Source organism: Epargyreus clarus, unplaced genomic scaffold, assembly GCF_041222505.1.
Source record: "Epargyreus clarus isolate Ecla_fem2 unplaced genomic scaffold, WU_Ecla_fem_2.2 ptg000019l, whole genome shotgun sequence".
NCBI lineage: Eukaryota > Metazoa > Arthropoda > Insecta > Lepidoptera > Hesperiidae > Epargyreus > Epargyreus clarus.
The window spans coordinates 4,445,948-4,462,516 of NW_027332227.1; the positions used below are offsets into that span (position 1 = coordinate 4,445,948).

The following is a 16,569-nucleotide window of genomic DNA, read 5'->3' on the forward strand; positions in this document are numbered from 1 at the left end:
TTCGTACCTTGTTAATTACTTTTTTCAATTGCTATGCTGTAACGCCTATGCAATTATAAAATTTGCATTTCTCTCATTATTGTGGTGTTTTGTATTGTTATCTGTGCGCAGTTATAATCTTACTATGAGATACTTGAACAGCAGCTATAAAAGGTTTACATTGTGTACTAGAGGTGTTGGCATTTATTATATTTGTGAGATTCTGCATATTTACATTTCACTAATTATCTAAGTGTGCTTGTAAAATAAAATTTTGTTAATAAAATTTTGTTAGTCCTAAAGTTGAAGTTGGTTTTTTTAATTGAGTAGGAAGATAACGGTAAATTGATTTTAATTACTGATTATTTTTTTTGACCTAATAGATTCTTAGGATCAAGTCTAATGGTGTTTTTTATAACTATTACGCGATTTACGTAGCGAAAAAAATACATGGGTACATGCTAAAAAGTCCATGGATGATTCACAAATACCACTTTAATGACTGCATAATCTAGTTTCATTGGCTGCCATAATAGAAAAACTACTAACTACTGACAATGGGTTTTAATGACAATGTCATCTTATAGCATGCATTTGCACAAGTATTATGTATATTTTTGTAAGTTATACACTTATTCACTATTTCCAATAGTAATGAATTTTTAATTATACTTTACATACTTTCTGTAAATAAGTAAGTACCTTTGATAGGTGCAGTAGGAGCAAAATATTAAAACTACACTGAACTAAATGGATTATAGCGTTCAGAATATACACAGATTGCCTGTTTTGAAATTTGATAGTAGTAGTAATGATAAAGCTGCGAAATTTGGTGAAAATTATGCCATACATACGACACAAAACTTTGCACAGCCCACAATACTGAAGGAAAACAGATCTCGGAAAAAAAGGACTGCAGACGTTGATCGAAAACTATCCAACACAAAAATCAAAAGTAAGACCATTAATTATTTGGCGTAAGTTGAAACTGTGAATGAAAATTAAATGCTTTTTATTTACACAAAGTGAAAGAAACCTTTCGATCGGAGCTACTATTAAGTATAATGGAATATCTAAAATGTTTGTTTCAGCTAAAGAACAAAAATGCAAGTTACGAAGAAAGTCTGCAAATCTTATAAATATCAAGAAAAACCTATCCACCTGTAGTAATTATATTAAACGAATTGTTAAATCGCCCAAAACACTTCAATACACAAAAAATAAAAAGCAAAGAAATACCTCTATGCGAAGCAACGAAATTAAAGTTTTATTTAGCTCAGACATATCTAAGAATAACAAATGCAGAAATCATCAGTCTTTAATTAATGATATCTATGATTTGGAAGAGCGTTGTTTATGTAATAAGTTTGATGAAGAATGTAACCAGCCTCTCAACATGGTAAATATGTTCCAAGAAGTACCGAAGAACACCAAGCAACGTAAAAGTTTGGCCTTAAATGATGTGAAATGTACAAATTTACGTTATTCAAGTTCTATTCCAAGTTGCGGCTGTACTCTCCCAACACATTACAAAGTCATAGATTTTCCTAACTACGACGTTACAGACGCAGAGTTAGAGGAAATTAATATAAAAGGAAGAAGAAGGAGTAAGCTAAATAACTGCCAATGCCAAACTGAAAACGAGAATCTCAAAGTAACTGTAACAACATCTAATACAAGACGAGGCGGAGGCGACTGTCCTACCGTTAGCAATCAATGTGACTTAAAAGAAGTGTGTATAAAAAGCGTGCAACATGAAAACGAGTCCAAATCAAACCAGGATTGCTGTAATACTTTCAAAACTGTATACAATCCAATAATGTTACACGAAAACGCTATTTACTTAGCAAAAGGGGCACTTAAGTTTATCATATTTGCACTGGCTCTAATCGTTTGGTCCCCATGTATTGTTGCTCTATTTTTTTGTTGGGTAGTTACGTACCCTTTGCGGCCCAAACAAATAAATCGAACTTCGAGGTGTAAAAGTAAACCAGTAGTGAAAATACACGTGCATGGCAGTAAACGTACTGTAGACAACTCAATACAAACATGTCCTGATAATAATCTCTGGTCACCTTTAGTTAGGGGTATCAATTGGGCACTCAATTCAATTGCACTTTCCTTTGGCGTATTTAAATCCCTTCTTCATTCAGGGAACAATGATTCAGCGCGTCGTGAATTACATTACCCACCAAAAGGCAGGTATCGTAATAAGGCTAATAAGCGTTGTGTAATGACGTCAAATCCAAAGAATAAATATACGTTGTATTATAGTAAAAATAAAGGTTGGGTAATGAAGGCTGCTGAGAGAAAAAGGAGATATAACAGTAGTCAATGTCGCAAAAAATGTGTAAGGACAGTAGCAAGCGAGCCATATTGCGGCAAGTTTTGTAGTAATAATACTATTGGTGTTAATACGAACAAATTGCCTCGATGTGCCCGACGTAGTCAGTCTTATCCAGGGAAACCCACGGTCTGCAAATCTCAACAAAAAGTAGTACCTTCCGTGCGCTGTTCTTGCCATCATAGACATAGACATTTATGTACAAATACCCGTGGTTTGCCAGTTCATTTTAACTTTTCAAGTCCAATACGCAATAAGGCTAATCTTAAAAGAAGTGCTTATTCGAAAGACTTACTTCATCAAACTTGGAAACCAATACAATCTCAAGAGCGAATTTTCAAATCTTTAACAAAACAAGGCACTCCAATTACATTCAGACATAAAGTATATCGATACTGCAAGAACACAGTATCTAACATTAATAGACTAATAGGCGATGTTGAGAAAGAAGTGTGGAGATATGATATTCGTCTTGGGGACGCATACGTTTACACGTTAAGAAAAAAGCCCTGTTTTTTCGTATATAAGATATGTCCATCGTTGTATCCATTTTTCCTAACGACTTATAGATTGTATAAAAATTTGTGTCACTTTTTGCTATTAATTATTTCTGCATGTATTTGGTGTCCATTATTAGGATTTTGTTATATGTGTTATGCAGCTTTTTGCAGAGCCTTGTAAGGGTAATAAATAAATTAAAACAAATTTGATGCAATGTACTTATTGTTTACCTATCTTCATTCCTCCTGAAGCTACCTTTAATTAACAAACCGTTGTACTTGTTCCTTCCTATCCTGTTTTTAGATTTTAGCTAGTAATCGATTGTTACTCAGCGATACCTATTCAAAATCCAAACAATTGGACTGAATGGTAAACCATCTTTATTCCAAAATGGCATAAATATAATAATTAATTTACGTTGCTGCTACATTGGTAATATATATATACGGCAGTATAGAAAGTGAAGTTAAGAAGTGAAATTAATTAATAGTAAAACTAAAATCTTTACATTTTTTTAATTAACCAGTTAGATATATTGTGAGGCAATCTGAATTCGAACTTTGGATAATTTCCAGCTGTGCAGTATATTTTTTTGCCTATCCATTATATAAAAAATAAAGTAATGTCATCTTATTTGTCAAATCAATGTCAAAATTGTCAATTTGTTAGTCACCTTGCCGGAGTCTGGAGTTTATTTTGTTTACGATTTCGTGAATTTTGTGATAATGCCAGTACTTGTAAAGGACTGATTCCGTTAGAATTATAATATTATTGTGTATTAGTATTTGCAATTTGAGTATTATTATTGTTAGGTTATCCTTTTTTTTGTGTGAAAGAGACTAAAATAATATATCATGCAGTCTAGTGAAAAACGTACGAAAACTGTGGATCTGGCTTCCTTGGAGCCCGCCGTGAGGGTGAAACAGTTAGCTAACTACGGGACCATGGTAGATGTGGATCCAAACGTTCCTCCTAGAAGGTAACATCATATAATTTGAAATTTAAGAACATGTACATATCTTCATATTTTTAACATACCCTGATAGGCATTTATGATTGCATAAATTGAAATAGGGAAAAGAAGACTGTTTTTTTTATTGGAGGTACAGGATCAGATAATTTGTTTTTGATGTTAAATATCATATTAATATTACATCAGCAGTACACTAAGAATATAATATTGTCTTATAACTAATAACCGTCTAAAACAGTTTTCTAACCTGCCCTAATAGTTAACAATAGATGTAATAGTATAACATTCATAGTTTATGGTACATTACATACCCACATATTAAGTTTTAATAATTATGGTAGTCAATTGGTCTCAATGCTGTTTGAATTGTAAATTGTCCTAATTTGGTATAATTGCATATGTATACATTTCATGCGTGTTCTGTTATTCTATAGTATAATTGAGACTGCTATTCTTCATTCAGTACTTGTGCATTATCATGTAACAATTCATTAAAGAAACAAAGAATATGTATATGAAACGGTATTACCAATCTTATAAATGTAAACTTTTTAGTATTTGATATTGACAATTTTTTTACACAAAGTTGCAATTATAGATAAAATAATTTTTTAGTATTTTTACCTTGAAATTGCCATGCGAAGGGGAAACAAACATTATCACATAGTTATGTTGCATTGGTACCCTAATGTGACAGTATCACTGTAGTAAGTACGCTACGCTATGCTACACTGTCTACACTCACAGTCCCACACTAGGATTCCCTGTATCGTGGGTGCCCTGTACACACACATAGACAAATACACAAACACCCAGACCCAGAAACAGAAACCTAAATTCAACATTTAGATTACTATCTGGCCGGGGATTGAACCGTAGATCGTAGTTACATAAAACTATATATCCTAGTTACTTTACTATTACAGATACTATAGATCAGGCCTAGAAATGGTAAGGATGGCTAACGTGTACCTAGCAGAAGGAAGCCTTGAGAACGCTTACATATTATACATGAAGTTCATGACATTATTCGTGGAGAAGATCCGGAAACATCCGGAGTATGCATCAGTGCCAGCTGATGTGAAAGCGGTGAACCAGTCTAAGCTTAAAGAAGTCATGCCAAAAGCTGAGAAGCTCAAGCAGAAACTTCTAGACCTTTATGCTAAAGAACACCAACATTATAAGGAAAATGAGGTTAGTCGAATCATCAAACTTTAAGCTTAATCATTGTGATATTAAGATTTTAAAAATGTATACTGCCTTTTGCTATTTTTTTTTTAATTACTATAAATAATGACTATGAACAATTTTTTTCCTCAATGTAGAGATAAAAATAAATTATATATTTTGGATATGAAAAGTTTCCTGTCAGATTAAATGTTACTTCTAGTTTCACAGGTGCCTAATCAATTAGATTAAATAATATATTAACAAAACTCAAAAAATACAAAAACATTTATGAAAATATCAATACTCTGTGTGCTATAATAAATTTTTATATGATAGTGATGATTTATTTACTTGTAAAAAATTGGTTCTTTACTCCGAAATTTGTTATGATTTGCCCTTTTCCTATTACTATTACTTTGTTGCCTATAATCTTTTTCCGATATCTGTGATCCACTTCTATGACATTATATCTAATGGTTAAGCTTTTTAAGGAGAAAAGGCGCATTGAAGCAGAAGCAAGGAGGAAACAAGAACAAGATGATGCCAAGTTGGCAGAGAGGCTGCAAGCAGATGAAGATAGGAAAGATGCACACCCAACACCACATTTGCTGCATGCGGTAAAATTGATAACAATTTATTGCTCTATAGTTGATGTTTTCGCTTTATGTTTTACGCTTAATGTTCTTGTATTATTGTTTACTATTCAAAAAATTTTTATAATGTAGGACAAGCGTGCAGTCCACCTGATGGTAAGTGGCAATTGCCATCCATGGACATTTGTAATCAACCCCAGATAAAATTAAATTTCTTTCTGAGGTCGGCCACAGATGCGCCGCTACCCCTGAGGACTAAGCTGGAACGCCTCGGAAAAGTCTGTCTCCCTTACCACACCTTTCAAACCAGAACACAGCAGCGCTTAACACTGCTGTTATTAGGTAGAAATAGGTGTGGCGGTGGTGCCGCCGGAGTCGAACCACAAAGGGTTCTACCACCTTCATGTATGTATCATGTCAGGTGTTGTGATGATGTGTGTGTGTTGTGCGCAGGAGGAGTGGGCGGTGGCGCCGTCCGCGCCGGCGGTGGACGGCGTGAGCTACCCGGACGACTTCGCGGCCACGCCGCCGCGCCCGCCCGCGCACCACTACCAGCCCGCGCCGCCGCTCATACCGCCCTCCAGGCATCTGTTAGTTCTTCACAAGTATACTTTGCTATGACATTAATATGAAATTGTCGTCGACGTAGTAAGAAATTGATGTTGGATTTAATACTTGAAGTATAGTGTCGATGACTCTAGCGGCCCTGGGGGGGGCGGAAGGCCTGTCCCGGGCCGCCGATCCTCGGGGAGCCTCCAAACGCAGTTGTTAAAAAAGATCGTTAGAACCAAACAATGTATGAAATGTGTATCAGTCAGTGAAAAAAAAGGTCACCGAATCACAGGCGAACTTTTTACACTGGGAGCCTCCATTCGACTTTCCACCCCTGGCCTCCTACGACCCTAGTTCGCCACTGGTCGAAGGTATAGTTTTAAAAGTTCATTTGTAATTTCAGCGACATATTATCTTTTTATCATTTATGAAACATGCACAAACATTAGTTAACTAGTCGTTAATTTCATCCTTAATTAAAGTATCGATCTGAAACTGAACGTGAAATTATTACACAACGATTACGTGCTAATTGGTACTGTACAAACATATTACAAATTTATATGATTTGCTAAAAAATTTACGTGAAATTATTGCGTCACAAAAATATATATCAAAATGATAACGAGTCGATATGAAACGACACGATAGGATGCAATATAATACGTCACGATCCAGCGTAGCGTATCATATATTTTTTTACAAATTTAGTAACAAACATAATGGTGTTGATTGTGGTCTATCAGTTTGGTAAAGAAGTCGACAAATAATAAAACGTGGTACGGTCGCAGTGCGAGCGGCGCGGAGGAGGTGTGGTCGGGGCGGCGGCTGCGGGCCGTGCGCGCGCCCGCCGCGCTGCTGCCGCGCTTCCTGGCGCTCGCCGCGCCGCACACCGCGCGCAACACCGAGCTCTGCGGCATCCTCGCCGGCATCCTGGTACACTCCGCGCCGAACTTATAGTCCGCTCTAAATGTAGAAACAAGTCGCGTCGCAACAGCAAATCGTGAATATCAGCGGGACGAAGACGGCGCGGGACCGCCCCGGCATCCGTCCGCTGCCTGCTGTTGCTCACGGGGACATAGCTGCATTGGTGTGCCCTTACGTTGCTACGGAGCATATGCTTGTAGTTCTGTTCGACCGGATTGGCTCTCTGACTACATCTGCGCGCAACTTCAAGGCGAACTAGAAGGATTGATGCGGACTATAACACGCAACACAAGACGACACAAATAAAAATAAGTGAACAAAAGACAATATAAAAATAAAATAAGATTAAACACGTGACGTAACTTAACGTAACGTAAAGTAACAGTGCGCATGTATTATCCTAGTGTGACGTCACAAAACTTGTAAAATACAATACTAAAGCCGCCGAACATCTACACTACGATATGTCATTATTGAATTATTTGCTGAAACACCATAATATGTCATTAATTAAAAGAATACTTGCAATTTGATTAATTCATGTTTCCAGGAGCGTGATCAGCTGAAGATCACCCACGTGATAGTGCCGAAGCAGACTGGCACGGCGGATTCTTGCAGCACTAACAATGAGGAGGAGATCTTCCACTACCAAGACCAGCATAACCTGATCACACTCGGTTGGATACACGTAAGAAACCCGCATTTACAACGATCTCCTTATATTTAAGTCATAAAATATACAATAAATATAGTATAAGCAATGGACGGATTAGATTAGAGTTTCAAAAAAATTTTTTAAGCAAACCATATGAAGTCAATGAATGACACATTGTACCCACAAAGCCAAGAAAAAAGAATGGATATACCATACAAATTTTGTATATTCAATTATACTACAGAAAATAGCTAAAATGAGGGGATTTTCATGTCTGTTTTAGCATCTGAGCAGTTTGTGAAAATCTATGTATATGTGGTCTAGTCCGCTCTGAATATAGAAATGAATCGCGTCACCATAGCAAATTGTATGACTACGCCTGCTCGCAACAGCTTCAGAGCGGACTAGCAGTTTGGCGCGGACTATACACACAAAGCAAGGATGCCCTAGTTTTTAAAACATAGCAAATGTTTTTACTTTATATGATTTATTACCAAAACCAACATCTGTTTTTGCTTGCAGACCCATCCAACCCAAACAGCGTTTCTGTCATCAGTGGATTTGCACACACAGTGCTCTTACCAGCTAATGATGCCAGAAGCCATCGCAATTGTATGCGCACCAAAATATAATGAGTAAGTATATTTAACCTTCACTCGTCAGCCACAAAACAGTGGTTGGGATATGACACTTAGTGGAGACTGCTGGTTGATTAAGTTACAGTAGAGCTAATATTATTATCTCCATTTGACTCGCGACCCACGTGGCGCAGCGGTTACCGTGCCGGTCTGACACGCAGAGGGTCCCGGGTTCGATCTCCGGCCAGACAGATTTCTAAATGATGAATTTAGATTTCTGGATCTGCGTGTTTGTGTATTTGTCTCTGTGTGTATCCATAGCATTCACGATACAGAGAATCCTAGTGTGGGGCTGTGAGTGTTTTTTTATTAGTTATAATGATATTGGAAAAATAATACACTCTTAGTTTTTGCCGGATAGCTTTATATAACTGACAATTTGTATAGAAAATATGCAAGTGCGCAATGTATGAACAAAGAAATGAAACGGTTCTTATACTTATTAAAAGCCCAACCAAACTATCACCTGATAATAAATCTAAATTGAATGTAACTAGTTCACAACAAGAAAGAGCAAATAATAGCATTAGAATGTAGAATCTATATATTATGTAATTGGGTATGCATGCAGTCTTGAACTACTCGCATGTATAAAAGGTGAAATCGCAATCAAAATACATTTTATGTTTTATCGATATTAACCGGTTTAATTATTTGCACACTTTTATTTGTATTATGTAACTGAATCGGTAAAGCACTTACTATGAAAAAACAAATAATTTCAGAACGGGATACTTCGCGCTGACTCCCGACTACGGTATCCAGTATATCGCGAGCTGCCGACAAACCGGCTTCCATCCACACCCTAATGATCCGCCACTATTTTATGTAAGTGTTTGAAAATGCTATATGAATGACAATTTAGCGCATTATGAATTATGCATGAGAGTATTTTGATTGGACAATTATTAAAATAACATTAAAATAGGAATGTAGAAGAGTGATTTATTAAGGAGAAATTAATTAGTAGTACTTAAAAATATGGAATTAAAACTAAGCTAACTTAATTGACGATTTACTCTTTCCTTGTACTTATGTAATATAAAAGAAAACCACTAATAAAAATTTAAGCTGTACTTCTTTTGGTCCAAGTGTAAAAAAACAGAACAGAGCATATTTTTATGCACATGTGTATAACACATATTTTACCTATTCTGTCTCTATTTTCATCACAGATAAAATTTATTTGTATTTATAAAAGTATATTAATAAAACTAAGGAAGTATAACCTCTTACATGCCTACGCACGTACTTTATTAAATTATTATTCATTTACCTTCCAGACTGTAACACACGTGCGCATCGACGACACAGCGCCGGTGGAGATGGTGGACCTCAGGAGATGAATTCGCCCAACGTGTATCATAGAGCATCCCAGCAACCAAAGCTTCCCGTTGCATTTATTGCTATGTCAATTCTTTATTATTTAATTATATATAAACAGAGTAATTATATTTGTGAAACCATCTTTATGAAGAATTAAGCTGTATTTATTGTTAGTGTGAATTACAGCAATTTATGATTATCTGGAAGATAATGAAGTAATTGTGTGTCAAATTAACAATTAACAACTATAACTAATAAACTAATAGTTATAAGTACAGGATAATTACTGTTATGTCTTGGATTTCTACTTCAGGATTGGAACTCAACGAAACAATATATTAAAATTTGTGCGCTCAACACATGTCCGTCTCTCGCCGCTACCGAAGTAAGACTGAGTCAAGTCGACCGGCGAGTTGCAATGTCACATTTATTACACAGACGGCGGGTAGAACAACAAATATTATTTTGCAATAGTGGGTAGTTTATCACAATGACTACTATTTTAAATTGGTTTAATAAAATAAATTGTTGTAATTTGCAGTATAAAAAGACGTGTTTAAAACATTATCTATATTTATTAATTTGCTAAGCCTTTTGTGGCATTTTCGAATTAACTGGATCTGGAGTAACTTGCACTTTGGGCATCCGATAAAACTAAATAAATCAACAGTACTTTAATTATGAGCTTGTCACGCTTATTCTAAGTCAGGCCATGTTCAAATTCATCGGCACCTAACACTTCCTACATCTGTGACTATGAGTGATCCGTAAGTTTTGGACTCAGATATGAGCGTAACAGAGATTTTAACTAATTAACTCGCTGGATTATCTTTGCGAGCGTGTAAGTATGAAACGATGTGATGCATATGTCACGCGCGCAAGCGGAACTCGTTTTGGCGTATACATGCGTGACAAAAAAGTTACATGAATGATCTTTTATTGTACTTTGATCTAGTGATTAAGGTAATATAGATCTGAGTAACATCGAGGATGGTAACAACTAAGTTTTGTAGCAAATTATATCACTCTCGTCGTGCTTTAAACCAATCAGTGTTCTAATAAGTAGTTTGATGTGTGCTTGGGATATATTTATATTAGGTATGTATGTTTATGAGCTTAACTAAAATCTATGCTTTATTCAATAATTGCATAATTGTTTAAAATTCATCAAAATTTTATAATCGTTAACAAAATCATTTACCTATTAATTTAAATCTATTCGTATTAAAAAGGTATTAAAATAATACTACAATAGTATGTGTTTATGCAATATGTTGCTATTTTTAATTAGATGTTATTTTTGTTAATTTATCTATAGATTAGAGATTAAAAAAATATTCCATAATGGTTTACGAATTAATTAATGATTTGTTATTGTTTATTTGGTAATTTCCATTTAACGATTGTTGTGTAAAAATGACATAATAATATTATTCTGTATGTGAAAATATAAGTGTTATGTATCACTAACAAATGCATAATGTTTGTATGTATGTTTATACGTGTGATAAGCAGGCATAGCCGAAGACTGAAGCTTAACTTAACGTAGAATATTGGATCACGTATTTTATTCTTTTATGTACGTCATCATTCGGAAAAAACACATTTTAATTTACAAGAAATCAGTACTATTTTTGTTTATGAATATTAAAAATAGAGGCGTATTAAATTTGCATTTGAATGTGTTTTTGGTAAAATAACATTAAAAAGGAGTAAAATGTAAACTTACAAATCGTAAATCAGTAATAATTTAAATCATAATTTCATTTAGAACAAATTGAATTGTTATAAGTAATGTTGTACTGATAAAACATCGGTTCGGCGTTTGATTGATTGTTATATCCGAATACTTGGCATTGATCTGAATTACTGCTGGATGGCTGGAAGTAAACGACAACTTTACTTATATGATTTCATTAAATTAGATACATTTGATGTAAATTATAAAAATCTATGCAAGGCTTAGGAAATGGCCTCTAATTGGGCCTGGCAGAGTAATTGGGAATATTTGGTTGAATTTGCCAAGTTATTTACCTTTTCTATAACTCACATAGCACAATTATTTTTAATTAATGAAATTATTTATAGTGGTATTAATTTTAGGGCGAAGGAAAATGTAGGAAAGGAATGTATATAAGCTGTACCTGAGCCATATATAAGTTTGTGTCTTGAAATGTCTTTTCTGAGGAATGAATATGATGGTTTTAAGTTTAAGTAGGGGTGGCGATTCTAAAAGATCGATTTTAAAACAAATTGACGAATTGATCTTTAAAAATATAAAAGTAGAAAATCTATTTTTGTTGCTCTGTGTGTACAGGTAGATGATAAAAAAAACCTGAAATTAAGACCAGAAGAAAAAGGGACATATGAAAAAGTAAAAGCGTCAAAAATGCATGATTTTGAATTGATGTTTATATTCCAAAAATCTATTCTTTGACCAATCACCATCCCTATTTTTTGTTAATTGTTATCGTGTGGTAGACCTGCCATGAATGTGTTTTGCACAGAGATCAGAGGTGATGTTATTGTTTCAAAGGTATATTTTATATTTAATATTTGTTGTGTATTGCACGCGTTGCTTTCGTAGTTATAGAAGCGCACTGGTCTAAACTGGTTTTTGTCACGGGAACATTATATCTTTTGTGCCATTTAACAAAGAACTGTTCAAATAAATGTAAAGATGATTTTTTTTAATCTCTTTAATTGTGACAAATGACTTTCTGTAATTTTAATGACGATTATACAATGTGGAATAATACAATAAAAGAACGAAAGATCTATTCCTTTTTTATTGTCACAATAAACTAAATATGGATTGAAATAAATCACCTTTACACAGTTAGATTGATAAGATGATAAAAGGGTATTTTTATCACGCGTGTTTGTCTTTATGTCTGTCTTATCCGCATGCGTGAATAAATCCATTAAAAAACCTCTGCATCCTGCATACGTCTTGCAAGACTTGAAAACTATCTGTGACATGATAGAATGAGAGTGGCACGCATGTGGCACTCATGTGGGCACAAACCCGCGTGACAAGTAATAGGCCCTATGTACCTACGTGTGAATACTGATACGGACCAATGTAAATAAAACTTGGAAATACATCAATAATTTTATTTATTGCACATTTGAATACATAGTGACATGTGATAACATTATAAGGCAGCGGTCATGTTACATATAAATTCTAAAGCCTCTAAAGATTTTACAAACAATACATTGTTTGTAAGTGCTGATATAGTACACTACATAGACAATACGTCATGTCTCTTAATATACAATACAATTTTAATGCGTATTTCAAACGTAACAAACATTATTTCAAATTGACGATCAAGCACTACGATAATATAACAGTACCTATAAGTCAAGTCCTTAAAATTTAGCGAAATACTCAATGCATATTTATAATCTACTAAAGGCACGTAACTACATATTGCTCTTGACTTATAAAGCATTTAATTATAATACATTTTTAGTGATCGTGGCTTATCAGCCTTTTTTTTTTACGGCCATATGATATAAAGGATTTTGAAGATTTGATAAAAATATATTAGCTTACAGTAAAGATTATTATTTAAAGGGGATTAGAAAGATTTTGTTTGTAAATAATTTCGCATGTATTATACTTTTCTAAAGGAAGATTTTGATGAGCCTTGGCAGGCAACATATGGGAAAGGACCAAAATGTGTGTTGGCCATCATACCGAACATCTACACAGTGTCTCAGGTTCAATTTTTGGCCTTGGAACAAATCAATGAACCGAACAGAGATCGCAACAGTAATGTGATAAATAAATGTATTCGCAATAAATTGTTAAAAAGCTGCTACTAACTACAAAATATTTAATATCATACCATAATATTGCTATAATTGGTACTTATTATTTATAATAATGTTTATACATTCTACTTTAATAAGGCACTCGGTGCAAGGCTCCATTTTTATAATTACAATTACAATATACTAATAATATTAAAATGCAATAGTTAATATAAAGAATTAAATATTACGCTACTTTAATATCTAATACTTTTGTATGTTTATATTTTTGTTTTATTGTATTTCTCACAGAGTGCAATCAAGAATTTAAGATTAATCTGGTAAAGTCCGAAAAAACTTTTCCGTGCGTGTGGCGATTTTTGGAAACAGTCATTTATTGGCAGCTTTATGACAGATTTTTTATTACCCCTGGGGATGTTTTTTAGATTTTACATTAAATTAATAAAATTAAGATCTTAAAAACTTACAAGACTCCTGTTGTTTGTCCAAGAAATTTCTAACATAATTATTACATAATTCTCAATAATATTGTAAATATTGATACATATCCTTAAAAATTTCAACTTCTTAGGTAGTTTTAACATAAAAACATGTGTGCCAGTGGCGCCCCCTGCCACATGCACAAAAATGTTGGTTGGACTATATTTTGTACCATATTGTGTATAATATAATAAAAAATTTCAACTTCTTAGGTAGTTTTAACATAAAAACATGTGTGCCAGTGGCGCCCCCTGCCACATGCACAAAAATGTTGGTTGGACTATATTTTGTACCATATTGTGTATAATATAATACAAAAACCTGCATTAGCAATTTGAAATAGTAAATATTTTCTATGTTTACTTAGTTATAAAGTGCTCTATTACTACGTGATTAAGTCTCTTCTACAACTTAAATTTAAAAGGCACCGTTTGGGGCATACTTATTATTAATACTAGCATTTCTTAGTTAAATAAGACATATTATAATGGCTATATTTTATAAAATTATTGCATTTAATACTAACTCAAATACTTTTCTTTCCACAGTATTTATATTTTTAATACTTTAAATACAATACTACTGCGGTATTTCATTTATATATAGATAGATAGAAATAGAAACAAATATAGCGGTTATATCAATTATTAAATATAACACTTCCCAGAACTAAGTAAATAGTCAATAATCAGTGAAGGTAGTAAAAATTAATAACAATAAGATTAAAAAAAACAACCATAAATAATCTTATTTATATAGCACTATTTTCTGTTATAGTTGTATAAAAACTTCTACAAAAATGCTTACGCTTATTATAAGTGATTTCTAGGTGACTACGGTGCATTCTAGATTTTATCCTCGATTCGCCATTTGTAAGCATTATAAATTTGCTGATAGGCATTTCGCTGAACTAGAACACTATGCAATTATTTGGTTTCTTATATCGAATATTAATTTAAATATAGACATACCTACGATTATAGTAACAATGAACACCAATTTTGTACTACAGCATAATATATGTAAGGATTCCAATAAATGCCATAGTGAGTAGTTTAAGTTCACATGTGTGGTGTTTGGCGGCACTCGTGTGTTTCAGAGTCTTCGGGGGCAGCTCGATGTGCAAGGTCTTGTTCATCATCCAGTAGTACACGTCGGTGAGACCCTGGATGTTCAGCTCTGGACCCACAATCTTTCTTATCCGCTCGTTGTATGCGTTTAGCCAGTTTATCTAATTTAAATAAATGTTATATTATGACGCTATAATTACAATTACGATCTTATTATATATATTTTTAATAAAATAATGACAAGTAGGTATAAGAAGTTAATTATGTTAATATTTTTCCTGGCGTGTAAAAGGAGAAGTTAATGTTTTCGGCAGTATTTGTTTTTTTCGTTCGAGACTAAAATAGCGTATTGAATTTGCGAAAATATGTTTGTGCGATAGACTTGAGGTCTTTACTTGTAGCAAAGGCGAAAAAATATTCGCAAGGGGCGTTAAAATTTTCAAATAAGAGGATTTTTTGTTTGTGGAATCGCCAATTCAAACAAATATAGATACAATAAATTTTAAACTTATATATAAGCTACGTACCTCGTAGTCCGTAAGTAAGTTTCTGTCAATGAGCTTTGGCTCAAATGGTATGAGGGTCGCCTCGCGGAATCCTAGGTAACCATTGGGCTTTGAAATAACTTCCAAAATATTACCAAGCCGCACGCCAAACTTCCCCGGTTCGGACCATGTAGGTTCTGTTAACAAATTATTGTTTGAAGTGGTTAAAATAATCATTGAGAATGTTATTGAAAGAAAGAAAAAATCAATCACATACCACTGGTAACGAAGTATCCTTCCTTAAACATGTGCAAATTAGTATCCTGGCGATAATCAATTACAACTGGATCTGAAATGAAGAGAAAATATTTTAATGTAGGAATTTAATGTTTTGAATTTAATTGTTTTGCTACCTAATTTTATTAGGATGAAAAGCAATAAAACTTGTATGATTTCTATCATAATAGAATTTTAGTTCATTTGATGAAGGTCCTGTTCGAGTTTAATAAGTTTTAAAACGTGGGGTTAGTTACTACACGCCATAGATATATTATACTAATCAGTAGGATAATATATCTATGCTACACGCCCACACTCTTGTAAGCAAAAGAGCATGGAGTCCACAATAAAATAAGACATTTACATATATAAAGTCCGCGTAAAAATGCTAGTCCGCTCTGAATATAGAAATGAATCGCGAACCGGAGAAGAATTAAATACCGTTATTTTTTCGCGCCCAAGAAACCCTTTGAAGCGGGAAAAATACCGACACCGATCTGAGAACAGGCGAGTGCGAGAACGAGAAGGCAAGAAAGCTATCGCATTCATGCTTCTCGATTGTTTTCGGGGGTTCAAGGCGTAGTCCGTATCCGTAGCCGGTACATCGGTATGCACTCAGTACGCGAACAGTCGTGAATGTGCCGCAGTGACGAGGGGGTATTGTGGCGGTTTTTAAGCAGTGATTTTTGTTTAAATAATAATATGGCGAAGAGTTGTAGACTATATTGTGCTGTTTTTGGTTGCTTTAATTCGTCATTAACACATCCAAATCTATTATTTTTTAAATTGCCTTCAAACTCCGAAAGGTAAG

At 34.0% G+C, this 16,569-nt stretch overlaps 3 protein-coding genes across 4 annotated transcripts in view; 2 read left to right on the forward strand and 1 right to left on the reverse strand.

The window, feature by feature from the left end:
* The first annotated feature begins 520 nt into the window (after positions 1-520).
* On the forward strand, positions 521-3,027 carry LOC140750087 (uncharacterized). Its single transcript, XM_073083439.1, has 2 exons — positions 521-934; positions 1,071-3,027. The coding sequence occupies exons 1-2, from the start codon at positions 730-732 to the stop codon at positions 3,002-3,004; spliced, it is 2,139 nt and encodes a 712-aa protein (XP_072939540.1). The 5' UTR covers positions 521-729; the 3' UTR covers positions 3,005-3,027.
* Positions 3,028-3,480: 453 nt separating this feature from the next.
* Positions 3,481-11,351, forward strand: LOC140750421 (STAM-binding protein-like A). The gene is made up of 9 exons (XM_073083918.1): positions 3,481-3,803; positions 4,724-4,991; positions 5,459-5,584; positions 6,014-6,150; positions 6,904-7,048; positions 7,590-7,727; positions 8,217-8,329; positions 9,058-9,160; positions 9,616-11,351. Exons 1-9 carry the CDS (start codon positions 3,679-3,681, stop codon positions 9,676-9,678), a joined length of 1,218 nt encoding a protein of 405 aa, XP_072940019.1. The 5' UTR covers positions 3,481-3,678; the 3' UTR covers positions 9,679-11,351.
* Positions 11,352-14,123: 2,772 nt separating this feature from the next.
* Positions 14,124-16,569, reverse strand: part of LOC140750422 (xaa-Pro aminopeptidase 1) — a 33,757-nt gene continuing 31,311 nt past the window's right edge. For both annotated transcript variants that reach the window (XM_073083920.1, XM_073083919.1), the window contains exons 9-11: positions 15,757-15,828; positions 15,522-15,676; positions 14,124-15,155 (exon numbers count right to left, since the gene is read on the reverse strand). In XM_073083920.1, coding sequence (XP_072940021.1) covers positions 14,931-15,155; positions 15,522-15,676; positions 15,757-15,828 — 452 coding nt within the window. In that variant the 3' untranslated portion in view covers positions 14,124-14,930. The remainder of the gene's footprint in view (positions 15,156-15,521; positions 15,677-15,756; positions 15,829-16,569) is intronic.

Excerpts from the sequence above, each read along its gene's own strand:
- LOC140750087 (XM_073083439.1), top strand. The coding sequence starts at position 730 with ATGGATTATAGCGTTCAGAATATACACAGATTGCCTGTTTTGAAATTT. Across the intron at positions 935-1,070 it reads ATCCAACACAAAAATCAAAA|CTAAAGAACAAAAATGCAAG; the intron begins GTAAGACCATTA and ends TGTTTGTTTCAG.
- LOC140750421 (XM_073083918.1), top strand. The coding sequence starts at position 3,679 with ATGCAGTCTAGTGAAAAACGTACGAAAACTGTGGATCTGGCTTCCTTG. Across the intron at positions 7,728-8,216 it reads TCACACTCGGTTGGATACAC|ACCCATCCAACCCAAACAGC; the intron begins GTAAGAAACCCG and ends TTTTGCTTGCAG. Across the intron at positions 9,161-9,615 it reads ATGATCCGCCACTATTTTAT|ACTGTAACACACGTGCGCAT; the intron begins GTAAGTGTTTGA and ends TTTACCTTCCAG.